Source organism: Elephantulus edwardii, unplaced genomic scaffold (genome assembly GCF_000299155.1).
Source record: "Elephantulus edwardii isolate Elephantulus edwardi_28Jun2011 unplaced genomic scaffold, EleEdw1.0 scaffold00004, whole genome shotgun sequence".
In the NCBI taxonomy this organism is placed as follows: Eukaryota; Metazoa; Chordata; class Mammalia; order Macroscelidea; family Macroscelididae; genus Elephantulus; species Elephantulus edwardii.
This window is the reverse complement of record NW_006399754.1, coordinates 17,653,643-17,671,631: the sequence shown is the minus strand read 5'-3', so window position 1 is coordinate 17,671,631 and position 17,989 is coordinate 17,653,643. Positions and strand designations below refer to the sequence as shown.

Sequence of the window (17,989 nt, the reverse complement as noted above, 5' to 3'; positions counted from 1 at the left end):
GGACCACTCCCAGCTCAACAGATGCAGCAGCCATCTCCTCAGGTGGTGAGCTTTCTCAAGCCAGTACAGTCAAACACAGGGGAGCTTTCTCTATCCCGTATTAAAGGCTGTTGGGAGGCTTGCACTTATCCAGAGCTAGGCGATCTGTCCTGGCCTGAGGCCCTCCCTTCCTCACCAACATTCCCCAACAGATCAGTCCACTGACAGTAGGTTTGTTTTAATTTTAAAAGCATAACAGATAAATAAGGATATTTTCATAAATTCAGGTGAAATCAAAGATAAAATATCTGATTTGTTTCACAAAGGAGACAGAGTTAAGACAAAATCAGTGAAGGCTGAAGGGTTATATGGGTGAATTAGCTGCCACGGTGGTAGGAAGTACAAATCACAGCAAGGCTCCTTGTCAATTGTTTCTTGTCAAATGTCTCGGTGTTACCAAGGCCCAGAGAATGAGCAGGAGAGCAGCAAGCTAAGAAGCATGCCTCTGATTAGTATCTCAGATGTTAATGGTTTTTGCTTGTCCTTCATGTTGCCCATCTCAGCCTCTTTAGTGACAGCTTCTGGTACGACCAGCACCTCGCTCCCTGGGTGGTGATAAGTTAGAGAGCAAAACTTTAAATATTGTTGGAGCAAAACTTCACAACAGAAGGAGGTAATGACAGCACTATGTCCCTGAAGACTGAAGAGGCTTTGGCAAGGTCATTTGCACTTCTTTCTCCTCTGAGTCATGCTTCCAAATCTCTCACTTGATAGTCCTTTGCCTTGCTGTTGTTGTTGATGATGTTGTTGTTGTTGTCATCTATTATCAAGTCAGAACCGAGTCACAGCTGACCCTCCACTGAGTTTTCAAAGGCAGTTAATCTAAATGGAATAGATTACCCATCCTACTTCTGTGGAGAGCTGGTAGATTCAAACTATAATTCTTTTGCCTAGCATGCTTCTTCCACATGCTTCATTGCCTGCAGTACACCTGCCTAGATCTCTTTTAGAGAATTCTGAAAGACTAGTATTAAGGAGTGGTGCAGCTAATCCAAAGAAAGACAGTTCAAATCCACAAGCTGCTCCAATGCAGAGAGATAGGCAATCTTCCTTTGCAGTTTACTGCCTCTGAAAAGTTTGTTTGCTGGAAGGTCAGCTATGAGTCAGTTCCAACTTGACAGCACATAACAGCAATAATAGAACACCTCCATCTTCACATCAAGTAAACAAAAATCCTCCCCACTGGACCAATAGGCATCATCGTGATAGATGGAGAAGAGATTGAAGTTGCTAACTATTTCTTTTTACTTGAACTTATAATTAGTTACACAGAGTAACAGCAGTCAAGAAATCAAAAGATGTGATGCATTTTGTGAAATCTGCTGTCAATGATGCTGCAAATTACTAAAGAGCAACGATGTCAGTTTAAAGACTAAGGTGTGCCCAACCCAAGTCATTCTCTTTTCCATTTCACTTCTTTTCATATGCATCTAAAAGCTAGACAATGAGTTTACAACTTTAGTGATGCAGTGGAGAGTTGGATATAAGTGGTTCTCACTTGACAGCAATAATTTTTTTATTTAGTTGGTTGGGGTTTTATACATTAATATCAACACTACACAAATTGCTGGTAGTTCAGTAATATTTTAAAGCAAAACCAGACATAGTTTCTACCTTGCATTCCTAAAAAGTGGAGTCTACGTATTTTCCCTTAGGCTACCTAACTGGAATTCTATAATACCTATTTTTTTAAAAAATTTGTTTGAAAGTATCACCTGCTCTAACTGCTTTTACAAGAATAGAAAACTTTCTGAGAAGTCATTGAACTTCTCAAATATTGTGAATACTAAAAACCAGGATAAAAATTCAGTGATACTTTCAAATGATTGGCAGTTAATACATAATCACGTCTCTGTGATGAGACTTCAAAAGGGTAGGAAACAGGACACTTACACTATAATAAACTCTGTATAGTTCTACACTTTACTGTATAAAACCTGTCTTTGAATTTTGGCAGCACATTGAATTTCAGTACTTCATAACTTGGGCTGAAAATGTTAACTCTAGAATACTTTCTGCAGTGCTGTTCATGTTGCTATGGGTCCTACTGCACTCAATAGCACCTAACAACAACACTGCCTTTTAGCAGCTATGGTTGCCTAGTGATAAGAAGCCACATTGCGATCCCAAAGGCACTAGGTTTGAATCTGCCAGCTGCTCCGAGGGAGAAGGATGGATAGTCTCCTTCACTGCCTCAGAAAACCTGCTGCTGCGTGAGCTATGGGTTGTTTCCAATGCAACAGCTCAGGACAAGAAGACACCTTTTAGGGAGTGCTGGTGGAGTAGTCTGGAAAAAATTGTTCTGCCAACCCAAAAACAGTATGCACTTTTTTAGCATCCAAACCCACGAAAAGCTCAGAGTAAGAAAGATGGGCAATCTCATTCCTTGCTTTTTACAGCCTCAGAAATCTAAATCCAGTGGAGGTTGAACTATGAGTTGGTTCCAGTTCAAAGACATTGAGAGAGGGGATCGGGGAGGCAGAGGGAGAGAGGGAGAGAGGGAGAGGGAGAGGGAGAGGGAGAGGGAGGGAAAGACTGAGCAAGAAAGTGCGACTTTCTTTACTATGATTTTTTTTTCTGATTTGCAGAAGCAAAATTCTTTATGTGCTCAGGTGAAACCTATGTTGCTGTTGTTATGTGACATCAAGTCGCGTGTGACTCATAGTGACTGTATGTAAAACAAACCTTAAAGCTGCTCTATCCTGAGTCAACTTTACTGTCACCTACCCTCATTATCCTTGTCGCTGGATCAATCCATCTCATCATAGTCTCCCAGTCTTTCTCTGTCCCTCCACCCTTCCAAGTAGGATGTCCCTTCAAGGACTGGTCCCTCCTTGAACGTGCCCAAAGCATGTCAGGCAAAGCCTCAGAATCCTTTTCTCCAAGGAACAGCCTGGTTTCACCCTCTCTAGGATGAACTTCTTTGTTATCCTTACAGTCCATGGTATATTCAACACTCTTCTCTCAAACCTCAGCTCAAAGGCATCAGTTCTCTTTCTATCATCCCTAGTCATTGTCCAGTTCTCTGACACATAGCAAGCAATTGTGAAGACTATGGCCCAGATGAGGCGCACCTTAGTCTCCATACATGAACCAAAAAGCAGCTGTGTATGTAAACTTATACATCATACTTACATGAAGCCTATGCCTAGACCCAGAAGGACACACTGCCTGGTTTAAAATCAGGAAAGCAATGCATCACAGCTCTGTCTTTACCCATAACTACTCAATCTGCATAATGCGCAAAAATCTGAGAAGCAGGTGAATAATATCATCAGGATTAGAGGGATACTCAATAAGGTATGCTATAAATCATAATTAGAAAATGGAAAGAAAATATGGAAAGACTACTCACAGAGAAAGATACTCAGACAGCCAACAGACACATGAAAAATGCTCAAAATCACTGGCAACGAGAGATGCAAATCAAAACCAAAATGAAATAATACCATCTCACTCCAGTAGTGGTGGCAAAATTTACAGGACAGCAAATAAGAAATGTTGGAGAGGATGTGGCAAAATAGGAACTCATACATTGTTGGTCGGATTGTAAAATGGTGCAACCACTCTGGGAGGCAGTTTGGCATTTCCTCAGAAAGCTGAACATAGAAATTCCATACAACCCAGGTATTCTACTGCTTAGAATATACCCTGAGAAAATGAAAACTGAGGCACAGAGACTTGTACACCAATGTTCATAGCAGTGTTATTCACCATCACAAGAACATGGAAACAGCCCAAATGTCCAGCCACAATTGAGTGGATTGAGAAATTATGGTCCATTCACATGATGGAATACTACACAGCATGCAGGAGCCATCATTTTATAAATTACTACCTAACATAGGAAGGACTAGAGAGTATTATACTAAGTGAACTAACTCAGTCCTATAAAGACAAATACCATAAAAGGCCATTATTGTAGAATGTGTATGTTGATCCAAGGGGGGGGAGGTGGGAACAGAGAGGTGAGGATGGGCAGGGGCAGGGATTGTGGGGGAGGACTTAATAACAGAATCTTAATCACAGGATTGCACAATTTGATGGGTGGAGGGGGTGTAAAGGAAATGGGAAAGATCCAATTTGAAAAACAATGTATATGAACTTCATAAGTAAATCAACATATAATAAAAATTTTATTTAAATTTAAAAATAAAGCAAAAAGAGAAACCACTTCAGAAAAAAAATCATTCTAAAAAAATCATTTTAAAAAGTCCAAAATCCCTGTAAATGTTCATTATTAATAAAATAAAATTTAAAAAAGAATACACTCTTGGAAATATATTTAAAAAACCACTAAGGTATGTTATAAATATGACAGTCTTGCTTTCAGACAGTGAAGAAGATGTGAAGCATTTGCTGAGGAAGATCAAAGGCTGTAGCCTCAATATGGATTACAATTTTAATAGAAGTTTACAGAAAGGTTAGGTTTTCATTCATTCATTGATGGACGTTTTCCTCCCTTCCCCAGTTCACTTTGTAATGCATTTCTTATTCCAGATTGTTGTCATACATATACTGCCTAATGACACATTCCTTTCAGCCAGTCCTGCCCCTCATCTGTTCCAGTGCAATGGTCATTAGCTGTCCAGTCTTTCTCTGTTCTCTCCCCTACCTCGTGTTATCATATTTTATAGTAGTGGTCTTATGCAGTATTTGTCCTTTTCTGACTGAGATATTTTAATAGTTGGGTGAAGAGAAGGGCAATATAGAATAAGGGGGTGATCAGATACAGTAATTAATTAACTACACTAATCAATGATACAGAGCTCTGGTGGCCTAGTAGCAAGAAGCTGTGCTGCAATCCCAAGGGCATGTGGTTCAAGGCCACCAGCCACTCCGCTGCCGGAGGAGGATGGACAATCTGCTCCTGAGATATTAACTGCCTCTGAACCTGCTGGAGGGCCAGCTATCAGTTAGCTCCAAATCGACAGCACACAACGACAACAACAATCAATGGTAACTGATGAAACAAAATGTATATCAACGATCCAGTCAAATTGTAACTACGATGTTATCAAAATAGATATGACCAAATGAAAGTGTAATTACAACTTTATAAAACAAAATGTTTATGAAGGAAACAACAATATAATTCATAAACTCTCACTCTAATGTGGGTAAGGGCAAGATTCAGACCGGTTGTTCACAGTCACTAAGTTTTATAGTCAACTTGATGGCTAACAACAACAACACTCCGATAAATAAAAGGGGAAAGCTTGCAAATAGTAAAAGAAATATGTTTTTTTAAAAGAAAACAAAATCCTCAGTCAGTGAGAACATGGGCAATAGATGATGATGGATGGTGAAGAGATTGGAGCTGTCCATTATTTCATCTTACTTGGATGCACAATCAACAAGCAAGGTAGCAGCAATCAAGTTATCCATCAGAAGATGATCTGTGGTGGGTAAGGTAGCTGTTAAAGACCTCTCCAAAGTACTGAAGGTCAACTACGTCAGGTTAAGATGAGCTTGATCCAAGCCATGGTACTTTCAATTGTGTTCTATGCATCTGAATGTTGGACCATGAATAAGGAAGACCGCAGAAGAAGTTATGTCTTGGGGTTCTATCGCTCAGCCATGGCCAAAATCAAGGTTCGGTACCTTCGTAGCAAGAAGAAGAAGGAGCTGTTGAAACAGCTGGACGATCTGAAAGTGGAGCTTTCCCAGCTGCACGTCACCAAAGTGACAGGCGGTGAGGTTTCCAAGCTCTCCAAAATTCGAGTTGTCGGAAAATCTCTTGCCTGTGTTCTCACTGTTATTAACCAGACTCAGAAGGAGAACCTCAGAAAATACTATACGGGCAAGAAGTACAAACCCCTGGATCTGCGGCCCAAGAAAACACGCACTGCAGGTTCAACAAGCACGAGGAGAACCCGAAGACCAAGAAGCAGTAGCGAAAAGAGCGCCTGTACCCACTTAGGAAAGGGGCGGAATGCCCCCCACCCCCCAGAGTGCCAAAGGAGCAAACAAGTCTGACTTGGAGGAAATGCAACCAGCTTGCTCCTTAGAAGCAAAGGCAGTGACAGTGCCCATAGACCTTTGGCCAGTTCTTGGGCAAAGACATCACTGGGAACGTGGAGGGTCAGAGAAAGAGAGGAAGACCTTCTGCAAGGTGGACTGACAGAAACTAACACAGTGAGAGCTGCATCAGGAGGAAGGTGTCAGACAGGGCAAGGTTCAGATGCGCCCTTCACAGCATCGCTGCAAGTCCAAGTTGACGGGAACACATAAACAACAAATTCTCTCTTATTCATTTATCCAGCAAATCACTTCTCGAACACGTACGACCTACATGAGCAGTTAAAGCTAAACATACCCTCCTCTGTGCACCCATAGCATTTTGTCAAACAAGTTCCTGCACTTGGTCATGCCGAAGAGGTTGCTTAACCTCTCAGAAATTAACAGCTCTACCTACTAAGAGTCTGGTGAAAAACAAGCACCTTAAAGTAGAAAGAATACTTAGAGTAGTGCCTGTCGCGTAGTAACATCCCTATTGAGCGCTGTGTTACGACCAACACGATCAAACACCACTTATGAAATATTGTTGCAATTGTTAGGTGCCATCAAGCCAACTCTAGCGATCTTAAGAGCAAGAGGTCTGAACCATGCCCTCTCCTGCGCCTTTCTCATGATCTCTGTCCTGCTCAAGCCAATTTTCATAGTCACTGGGTCAGTCCCTCTTGTTGAGGGTCTTCCTCTGTTTCTGATCCTCCATCCTTACCTGCGTGTCCTTTACTAAGAACTGGCCCGTCCTGACAACAAGTGCGTGAGACAAAGTTTCCCCACCCTTGCCTCCCAGGAGTGTGCTAGGTGCACTCCCTCCAAGACAGCATGCTTTGTATTGTAATTCTGTTTCCACTTCTGCATGGAGATTCGGCTATGGGTCGGTTCTGACTCAACAGCACACAATAGTCATGGAGGTAGTTTAAGAATCACATCTTCCCCCCCCCCACCCCGTTTATACTTTGTACCTGAAAAGCCTTACATAGTAGGTGCTAAATATATGCTGAGTGTATGGAAAAGAAATATTTGAATATTATAGAATGAGTATGAGGATCCAAGGTGGAAAAGAGGGTAGAAATAGAGGGGTGAGGATAGGGGGTTAGGGTGTGAATCATAGGGTTGCATGGGTGGGTGGGGTGAAGGAAATGGAAGAGATGAGAAGATCTTTGTGAAAAACAATATATTCAAACTTTGGAAAGAAAACAGAATAAAATAAAATAAAGAAACATAGCACCCACAAAAAGAAATATTTGAATTAAAAGCATCAGGCGAGAGGGTGGTTAGAGGCTTGACATAGTAACTGCAACAATGGATCAAATGCAGCAAAAATTGTGAGGATGGCCCAGCGTCACTCATGCTCTCTTCTGTTGTCCACAGGGCTCCTGTGAGTTGGAAGTGACACAGTGGCAGCTAACAAGGCCTTGTTGTTGGTTTCAGATGCAGTCAGGTTAAGGAGAACTTATAGCAACTCTGTGTCTCCCAGGAACACTCCGGCTACACTTTGCCCAAGACATATCTCTCTGGTCTTTTGGCCTTCTGTGGGATATTCATTACTCTTCTCCAACACTAAAACTTAAAGGTACCAATTCTTCGACAAGGCCCTAGAGAACATAAGTCAAACAGAGTGCCTTTCTCAGACTAGCAGAACAAGATATATATACACAAAGAAATGTCAACACAAATGAAGTCTGAGGTGACACAATTATCCATTCTGATGCAAAAGTGTGGAAAGACTTCACAGCAAGAGTGAACAAGGAATCTCTCCTATGATGTAACCACTTATGTCTCCCAAAGTCTGAGTACTGAGAAGAAAGCATTGTTTCACACTTAGCTCATTTGTGACCCGGAGATGTTCAATAAAGTAGCTCAGAGAAAAATTCACCTACTTGGAAAGTCAGATACTTTTCAAGTTTGCAAACTTAGCCTAAAGATTTGTTTAAAATGATGAAGATAGTTGGACAGGAAGGTAACTCGAGAATTTAATGCACAAAATATTTTATTTCAACAATTTAAATTTTTTTTTACATAGAATTGTAAGCAGTACTGAAGTGCTTTTTGTGTAGGATTGCTAAGCAAAAACTGAGTTGATAGACAAAAGATTGGTGGTTCAAATCTACCAGCTGCTACACAGGGAAGTTGGGAAGTCCCTTCTGTAAAAGGACCGAGAGGAGGGTCACCAAGAGTCGGGCCTGACTGCAGGACAATGAATTGGTTCTGGGGTTTAGCATCATTTTTAGATTAACCTAAGATAACTCGATTTATTCATTTTTTTACTTACCCAGCCTGTTTTGACACCAGTCAGAAGATCAGGAGACGTATTACACTGGGAAATTCTGCAGCCAGGGACCTCTCCAAATTATTGAATCACAATGATGTCAGTTTGAAGACTAAAGTGCACCTGATTCAATCCATGGTCTTTTCAGTCACTTGCTATGCATATGAGAGCTGGACAAAGACTAAGGATGGTAGAAGCAGCATTGATGCCTTTGAGCTGTGGTGTTGGAAAAGAGAACTGAATATTCACAGATGGATGAAATCAGAAAAGGCTACATCACGAAAGAAGAGCAGCCAGAGGGCTTCTCAGACACAAAGACGAAAAGCCTTGTCTCGCACACTTTGGGAATGTTGCTAGGTGAGGCTATTCATTGTAGAGAAAGAAACATCAGGCTGGGGCAGGTGGAGGAATGGTAAGAGAGAGGAAGATCTTTAATTAGATGAAATGACACAGTGAGTACAGCAACAGGCTTAGGTGTATCAGAGATTCTGAGGATGGCGGGGGAAAGAACACAATTCACATCTGTTTTTCATGGGGTCACTATGGGTCAAATTCAACTTGACGGCACCTAACAACAACGACTGATATCAGCAGTAAAAAATAAGAATACTTGTATTTTCAATGAATTTTTTATCTTACTAAGAAATGGAGCTGGAATAGATGAGAGGTGTGGAGGTTCAGAGAAGAAACCTGCTTAACTATTGAATATGTCCTTGAGCAGGAATCAAATTTTAAAAGCCCGAGTCCAAAATCTGCTTAGAAGTGGGATAAAACTGGAAACAGTGAAGACAAACTATGCACGTTCCTACACGAACTGCATCACCTCACCCTCAGAAGACTATTAGCTAAATAGGCTTAAAGACCACCGATTAGCGCATTTACAAGTGGCTCTAAGGGGCCCATTCCTTTTAATTAAAGATTCTATTATTTTAATAACAATACTTTATACTCACATAGGGCCTTTCATCTACAGAACTCAAAAGGATTTTACAAGTGTGGTTTCTTCATTATCCCCATTCCAGAGAATGGAAAATGGAGGCATTTAGTCACTTGTAGAAACAAGAAGTTCCCCAGTCAAGTGCTCAAAAATTATTCAGCACGCATGTTTTTCAAAAGCCCGAAGACACAGCTGCAGTTGGGATGGCCCTGTAAATGCCAGCTGGCAGCTGGGACTTAGAAGGTAAATGATTAATGCCACAGTCTCCTGAAATTTACCTGTTCCTGACAATTAGGTTCTACTCATTGACTTTTTTTTTTTTTTTTGCTTCAATTTAGCACTACAGAAAATAATAAAGAATTTGAACATAATTTTGCAAGGGTTTTTTTCCCCCTGGGGGCTTCTATTTACTTCTACTTGTTAAATGAAAATGTTTTACCCCCTTTCTGGAATAAAGATGGAACCGAGCCACACCTCACCCTCCGGAGGGTTTTCGGAGGCAGTAAACTTCACTGGAGGAGATTGGCCACCCGTCTCCCAGAGAACAGCTGGTGGATTTGAAACACGTGCCTTTGAGATTGCCCCTCAGTTTCTTACCTCTAGGTCACCAGAGTTGCACAGCTATGAAGAGAGTAGTGTTTCAATAAATTAATAAAACTCATGAATCAGAATAGTCAGGTTGCCTACATCTCTTCCTTAAGAATTGTTTCTCATTTTTACCAAAGTGGAATCTGATAATATTAAGTAAAGCAACTAAATTTGGATCTTTTATGTGTTAAGGAAAACTGAGGCACCTAGGAACATATTGGTATGTTGAAAAATGTGAGAAGACTCCCCCCCACCCTAATTTTTTATTTCATGACTTTAATTTTGGAGACTACTATCCACAAATTGAGTCTGAGCTATCCTGTTAATTTTATGTGTGGCTTAAAAGGTATTTGAAATACATTACATTTCTTGTATTTTCCCCCCTCTCATGACAGTTTTGTGTGAAATATATTTTAAATAAAAGCCAAATTCTAAACGAAAAAAAAAACACCATAATAATTGTTTAGTAATCCCAAGAATCCAGGGGCGAGCATAGAAAATAGTTTGAGGACTCAAAAACAGGTTTAAATTCTAACAGAAAGAAGAAAAAGCTACTGCCGCTCCTCTCATTCACCTGGCATAACGGCGTCCAGAAGACCGTGTTCTACATCTTGTTTTAAATGGCTTCTGGGATCGTAAAGGCTTGATGAGTGAACATTTAAGGTGCAACTATTAACTCCTCATGCGCTGCAGTGAAAAACCTAAAAGGTGCATGGAAGCAGGTAGTCCAAAGGACTGATGAACCAGGGCACCTCAGCTCCTCCCCGCTGAGATCAGAAGGAGTCCCGCCAAGCTCCCACAGTTGACTGCTCTGAAGAGGACCACAGTACAAGGTCCCTGAGGGTCGGAGAAAAATGTGACACATACTCAAATACAAAAAGCTACACTTAGAATGAGTATAAGGGTCCAAGGCAGGGGGAGGGTGGAAATAAAGGGGTGAGGATGGGGCAGGGGTGGGCTGTTAATCACAGGGTTGCACAATTCAATGGGTGGGCGAGGTGAAGGAAATGGGAAGGATCCTTTGTGAAAAACAATGTATTCAAACCTGGTAAATAAATTAGAGTAATATAAAAAATGGATTTTTTTAACAAAAAAGCTACACTTAATAGTCTGATAGGGATTACTGGATTCATGAGACTGTGATTCTAACACATCCTTCAAACCTGGACTTGAACTCATTCCCGCGGTTCAACTTTAGGCCAGACTTGGTCTCTAAGGTGAATAAAATCATCAGGGAGATTTATAATCTATACAGCAACCATACAGGAGATCAAAGAACACCATTTACTCCGAGATGAAACGTAGAAGGCATGAAACACAATGTTAATGTTGAAATACATGAAATGCAATGTACAAGAATGCTACACAATGTATTCAAATTTTGTACACAAACCAATATAAGGTGGAAATAAAATGGGAGAAAAAGAAGAGATTTTGGACTTTTGTAATTCTGCATAAACCAGGCTCTCTACTCCATAAACATTGCTCCAAAGTTTTCTTTGATTATCTAAAAGTTCATAGCTGCAATGTAGTATCACATGTTAAGAATAGAAGATGAGATTATGATTATGTAAAAATAATAAATTTGAAAATTTAAACTGAGATTTAGAAAATATTAGAATGATGATCCCCACTCTCCCCCAAATACAAAAACCCAATAAACCACAAACAAGCAAAAAACCTCCAAATTGAAATCAAGCTCAGAAGACAGGAGGGGGTAGGAAAGAAGAACGAATGGAAACGGGAATCACAGGGAGGGATGTGGGAGAGTGCTATCACACTGTGGGGGTTGCCATCAATGTTATTAGTCAAAACGTTGTAAATTAATGAAAAAAAATGAATTTTCTCTATAAACATTCACTCAAATCACAACACATTTTCAAAATCTCATTTCTAACAACAGTAGCAAGCTACCTCCAAACCATAGCTAACCTAGGGAGACAAAAAGCTTACTCTTGAAGAGACTAAATTAGAGGCAAATTGAAGGGCATGTATTTAAGCATCTTGCTTGGGGGACGGGTTAGGACTGACAAGAGTGATGATTAATGGGCGTGTGCACTTTCCAGCCTCAAGACTCGAAGAAAAAGACCACTGTGAAGCCATTCAAAGCAGGCTGAGGGGAAGGGGCGGATCAAAGATGGCAGACCAGGCTGAGAAGTTATTCAGACCCTCTACAATGAAAAGCAGAGAAACCAAGTGCAGTGAGTAAGTATGAAAATCCTGCAACCCAGACCTTCAAAGGAAAGGTTAGAGTAGACTATGAAATAGTGATTAGGGGACAAGACTGAACACAGAGGCCCGGGAATGGTGAACCACCATTAGGCGGCCATACTGAATTGTTACAGTTTCCTGATGAGGCAGGCACCTGCCAACCAGCTCCTCTCCACCAGGGGCTGTCTGTACGTGCGACACTGGTGTTCTCACCGGGGAGGTGTGCTCCCCCCTTACCACCCAACCCCAAGAGGACCAGAGGTCTGGCTCCCACCCTCATCCCCACAGCAGCCAACCATCCTCCCACCAAGTGCTGTGCTTCCCTCCACGTTTATCTTTTCATTCTCTTCTCTCCTTCCCCCAACCCCCTGTGAAGTAGTTAGCCCACCTCCCACCGCCTCCGCCCCTGTGGTCGGCAGTGCCCTGCCCTACCCCCCAGCTGATGTGCAGGGTTCTGTGAGGAAGCTTCGCATTCCCACCTCAGTGAGGTGTGGTGGCTGACGCTGCCAGTTCTGTAATTTTCCCTCCTTTTTCTTTCTTACTTCTCTCTTGCACCCCATTCTCTTCCTTCCTCTTCCTTTCCCCCTTCTTTTCTTTAATTCCACAATGTGAGTACCCCACTCCCCTGCCACGTCCACATTGAGGAACTTCTACTCCTGCCCTCAGTGTCGGGCACACACGCTCCCTTGAAGTGACATTCCTGCCACAGACGTGGCTGACAACTTGTTGGTGGCTTGGATTTCTTTTCTTTCCTTTCTCTTTTTTCTTCAATCTTTCCTTCTCTTCCCCTTTGTTATTTTCTTTTTATCTCTTCCTCTTCTTCCCATCCTTATTCCCTCCTGAGCACTCAATAAACCAGTGCCCTTGCCCCTCACTAACCAAGTGTCCCCCCTCCTCCACCACCACAGAGTCAACAACAGGCCGCAGCCAGTGCCCACCAGAAACTCATATTCACTCTCTCACCTGATACAAATTCACCTGAGAATAGATGATTAACCTCCCCAGAAATAGCAAAACACACACACAAAAACACCCCACAACAACAAACCCTAGGTGAAGCAAGCCAACAGGCAACCAACAAATCAGTACAGAAATTCAGCAAAGGCACAGGATCTTGGAAATCACAGACGACATCAAATCACGCACACGCACAAACTAGGGAGAGGGGTTCAAGCAAGTGATCGACACAGAGGATCTGCAAATCTTCCTAAGCAAGTAATGCCACTGGGCCCAGCTGGGAGGGGATTCAAAAGAACTGTGCTTAGGTGCCTACACCAGACTAGGAGCGAGAATGAGACCACAGAGAAAACAAAGTCAGTACTGGGTGAGCTATGGGCCTGAATCGGCGTGCTGTGTTTGTCAGGTGTTTCTGAGTGAATTCTGAATCATGACAGAGGTTTAGGACTGAGGACAACTGCGTTCATAGAGTTTTCTATGTTTTGATCTTTACAAGAGCAAATGGCCAAGTCTTTCTTGTGTGGAATTAACTATTGACTAGATCAGAATCACAAACACTTGGGTCAGCAACCACTGCTTCACTGTTGTGCCACTAGGGCTCCTTTTAAAATACATATAACTGAGAAAATCATGGTGGAAGGCAGGCAAGTGGCAGATCAGGAGTTAGTCAGTCATGGTCCAGGCAATGGCTCCCGCTGACACCATATACCCAATTAGGTCCTCCTCAGTCTGTCCTGGATAAACGTTGTGCCTTAAAGCCAGAATTTACATGATATACTTTCTTTCTGACCCACTGTCTCTTTAGGAAGGAACCTTTGTGGTACAGCGGTTAATGCAATTTGACCACGGCAAGGCAAAACCTGCTTCTGTGATGTGTACAGTCTCAGAAATCTTCTGGGAAGTTCAACTCTGTCCTCTAAGGTCAAGGTGAGTGAGAAGAGACTGCTTGGCAACGGGTTTGAGCCTTTGTAGGTATATACAACCTCATCACAGCAGGGATTCACTTCTTAGGAATCCTAAAACTACAAAGAAATCCTAAGACTACGTTCCTGTCACTTCTGGAGGAATATTTATAAACATCCCCTCAGAAAGTGAAAGTAGTAACTATTGTTTCTAATCTACTGCTCTCTATTCTGGTCTTCCCATGCCCATTTTAAAAACTTGCTAATCTGGTTCTTTTAAAAAGAAAAAAGTAAGTGGTAATAAGGAGCGTTAACGGTTATATCTGTTTCTTAATACATTTTGTCCAGGACTCAATAAGAATGGAGGTTCTCTATCTTTATAACTTGTGGCATTTTATAACCGACTGACCTGGAAATGACTGGGGGTATTTCTGAGCCATAGATCAAGGAGTTGCTATGTTAATGTGGGTTTCAAAAATGCAGATGATAGGAATCTGCCACTTCTCATTAGACTTAAAGTAGTGTGAGAATTTGAGGCAGCGACTATAGACTGAAATGCTTAAAGAGAAAAGAAATAGTATATACGCAAGACACTACTAAGGGCTAATGCCAAGGACAAAATTAAACGTAGCCTATAGCATGTTGTGTGCTGCTAATAATAATAATTTTAAAAGGTCATGTCTCCAACAGCTGGAATTCATGGTGGCTCCTTAGGAGAAAGATGGGTGATCTGTGCTTGTTAAGATTTAGTCTGGAAAACTCAACGGAGAGTCTCTCTCTGGGAAACAATTGACTCAACAGCTGTTGGCGTAAGAGTCAATCACAGAATTAACAATATGGCTCAGTCACTTCCTCACAGCCGCATAGTCAGTACCGACCCTTCAGTGTATTTCCAAGGCTGTAAATCGCATGAGAGGACATTGCCCGTCTGTCTCTCTCCCACTGAGCTGCTGGTGACATTGAACATCCCAGATACGAGTGGCCTTCAGGTTTGCTTTTACAGACGATGCCACCAGAGCTCCCTACGGAATGACTCTCCTCTCATTGGCATCAAGTCGGAGCGACTCCCAGCAGACCATCCAGCATGTCTGCAGAGGGACGTCGGAGGAGATAGGCTCTCTTTCTCCCACGGAGCAGCTGGTGGATTTGAACCACCCACCTTGGAATAGGCAGCACAGCTCCCTACCCACTAGGCCATCAGAAGCCAGAGTTTTTAAAAATCTTTTAAAATCCTGGAATCATTCCTACATTAACATCACAACCCTTCAGATAGTCTCTTAGATGCCATGTGTGCAGAATAGAACTGTGTTCTGTGGTGTTTCAAACCTATAGCCTTTTAGAAATGACTGGCCAAAGCTGACTTCCCAGGCACCTCTGGGTGGCATCGAAAAGCCATACTTCAGGTTAGGAGACAAGATTGTACTACCCTACAGCTCCTTTTTCTCTTAGCTCAATTATCTATTTCCCTGCGTTCCACATCATATAAGAACATGTGTTTACATATAAGTAAATACACGAGAGAAAAGACAGTCTGAAGCACCCAGCTCTCATGAACAGTGTCCAAGGGCTGTGCTGAAGTCACTGCTGGTGGGCTTTTGTTTGAAATGCCAGCCAGCTTTGGAGGGTTTATTACTGCTGTGGGTGACTGCCAAGAACTGGGGGGGTCACTGGAGAGGCTGTAGAAGGTTCGGGAGCCAGTGGAACCCAAAATGCACCGAGAATGTAGAGAGGCAGAGGGCAAGAGAGACTAGCGTCTAACAGACACAGCGATAAAAATGAGAAGCCTTAGTTCAGAGCGCTAGAAGTCACTGTTACCCAGTAACAACCATCCCCACCCCAGCTCGCTGAGGAGGCTCTGTCCTGCCCCTTCTCTGCAACTTTGTCGAAACTACATCCCAGCTGTAACATTAATGAGAACCCTAATTGAGATCTGGACCAGGACTTCCAACACTTGCCACAACTCCCTCACTCTGAATGCCAAGCCTCACCCATCCCTCCAACAAGTGCTAACCCGTTTCGAGAGAGGGCACCAAATCACACTTGAAAGGGCTCGCTCCCTGTTTCAGAGCTCATGCCAAGCTCTTGAACTTCCTCTTCGAGCAAACGAGTCGATGGTGTGTTGGCACGGGCTCTCGTAAGCACGCTTGCCCATGTAATAGTTATTTCGTGTGCATAACTAAGTGTACTAGAGAATGGAACAACGGTAACTAACACATTACCCTTCATCTGTGTGGGCACACCCAGGAGATGGTCCAGAAAAGCGAGTCACAGAATTTTTTGTTTGTTTCACAGTATGTATATGGGTTATATTCTACCTATGTCATAGTATGTTAAATGTGCAATAGCATTGTGAGAGCGTTTGAAATATTGTCAAAACGTGACACAGACACAGAGTGAGCACATGCTGTTGCAGAAATGGCACCAACAGACTTGGCCGGTGCAAGTTTGCTACAAAACTTCATTTGTGGGGGTAAGAAACTGGGGGGCAGTATCTGCAAAGTGCAATAAAGCACAATAGGAAATAATGCCTTCCAAAAAGGTGAAACCAGCTTTGCTGGTTAAAGTCTAGGCCAGTCACTCGTTGGAGTCTCATCTCCTCTTCAGCAAAGCCTCCCTTTGACGCCCACCACACCCATTCGGCAGGTGGGCCACGTTTGCCCACAGTGGCTTCTCACCTGTGCACACGCAGGTCCGGTTGAAGAACTTCCGGGGCCACTGCTCTCGGTCATCCTGGTTCCTCAGGACATAAGGGCCACTCCAGGGCCTGGTGTCAGCTTGAACCTCTGCGCACTGCCCCCGGCCCTCCTGCAAACCGCAGACGTTGGCCGGCTCCCTTCCCAGCACTGGGCAGCACTCCTTGGACACCAGGCTGCCCACTGTCATGCAGACCCGGGGAAACTGAGCCCAGGCTGCAGGCAGGATCCCACAGCTGAGGCAGATGACCAGAAGCCCCCACCAAGCAGGGCTCATGGCTTTCCACCTGGGAGAACTCGGCCTCACACCACCTCTTCCTCTACCGCTCTGTTCCTGGCCTGTCCTTCTCCCTGCCCTGAAATCTCAGCACTCAGTTACTCAGTTGTCTCTTTTTATAAATAACATTGTTCCCTTTTACATTCTCCCCTTCTCCTTCCTCTTAAAATACCCCAAAGTCACAGAAGACCCACGTGTGCACGTGTGTACATGCACATGCACACCCCCTTTTATGAGTAGGAGGCAGCGAAAACAATGCAATTTCCTTGAGAAGCTCCCCTAGCCTCCAGATTTAATGAGGGGGAGCGCTTCTCACCATTTCCCCGCGTTAAATCAGGCTTTGTCTAATTGAGTTAATTTACCGAATGCTCTAGCCATACTACTTATTATGCTGGTATTTCTAAACCCTCTCCTTTTCTCCTTGACTTTAATTGCCTTGAACTCAGTTCAAAAGCCAAACGCCGGCGCTGCCTTTATTCTGTTGGGCTTGCCAAACCACGGGGCCTTGTGGGGTTTGGGTAACGGCTGGGAGCAGCCGTCATTAGAGGGATTAGTATTAGAGAAATCCTCATCGTTGCCACATGACCCAAGTGCACAATGAGGTAGATAGAGTTTCTGGCTTTGTTTCAAGAGGGGAAAGCCATCTTCTTTATCTGGGCTTACGAGCTCCTGCCAAGCTTGTGACCTCAGCCAGCCAGGGAGTCAATGGACACAGTGATTGCTTGGTCAAAGGCCCCTTAGAGACAAGCGTGCATTGCTAACTACAATTCTCTCATGATTGCTCCCTGACGTGCGGGGAAGACCGCTGCAGGAGGTCACACAGCCTCCAAAATAAAGAAACATTGATTTAGGTCTGACGCACAAGGCATCGCTTTGTTCCACAATTAGGGATCCTCTTCCCTCCAGATAATAACTTACTATTCTCCGGGTTGGCGCGTCTACCCAGCAGAGTCTTTTAATTACACGACATAGCATGCTACCAGAAATTTGAAATGGTCCTCCTCTAATTGTAAGGAAGACAGCTGGGTAAGTCGGAGCGAGGGCTCACAAGCCCAGCGTTTGGTTCCTATTAGAAGTCAGGCATGTTGAGTCTAGACGACGATG

At 43.1% G+C, this 17,989-nt stretch overlaps 1 protein-coding gene across 1 annotated transcript in view; it reads right to left on the bottom strand.

The window, feature by feature from the left end:
• The window catches only part of DCT (dopachrome tautomerase), a 54,220-nt gene extending 37,320 nt beyond the window's left edge, over window positions 1-16,900 (bottom strand). Inside the window, exon 1 of the mRNA XM_006879629.1 lies at window positions 16,591-16,900. Coding sequence (XP_006879691.1) covers window positions 16,591-16,885 — 295 coding nt within the window. The 5' untranslated portion in view covers window positions 16,886-16,900. The remainder of the gene's footprint in view (window positions 1-16,590) is intronic.
• Window positions 16,901-17,989: the final 1,089 nt, after the last annotated feature.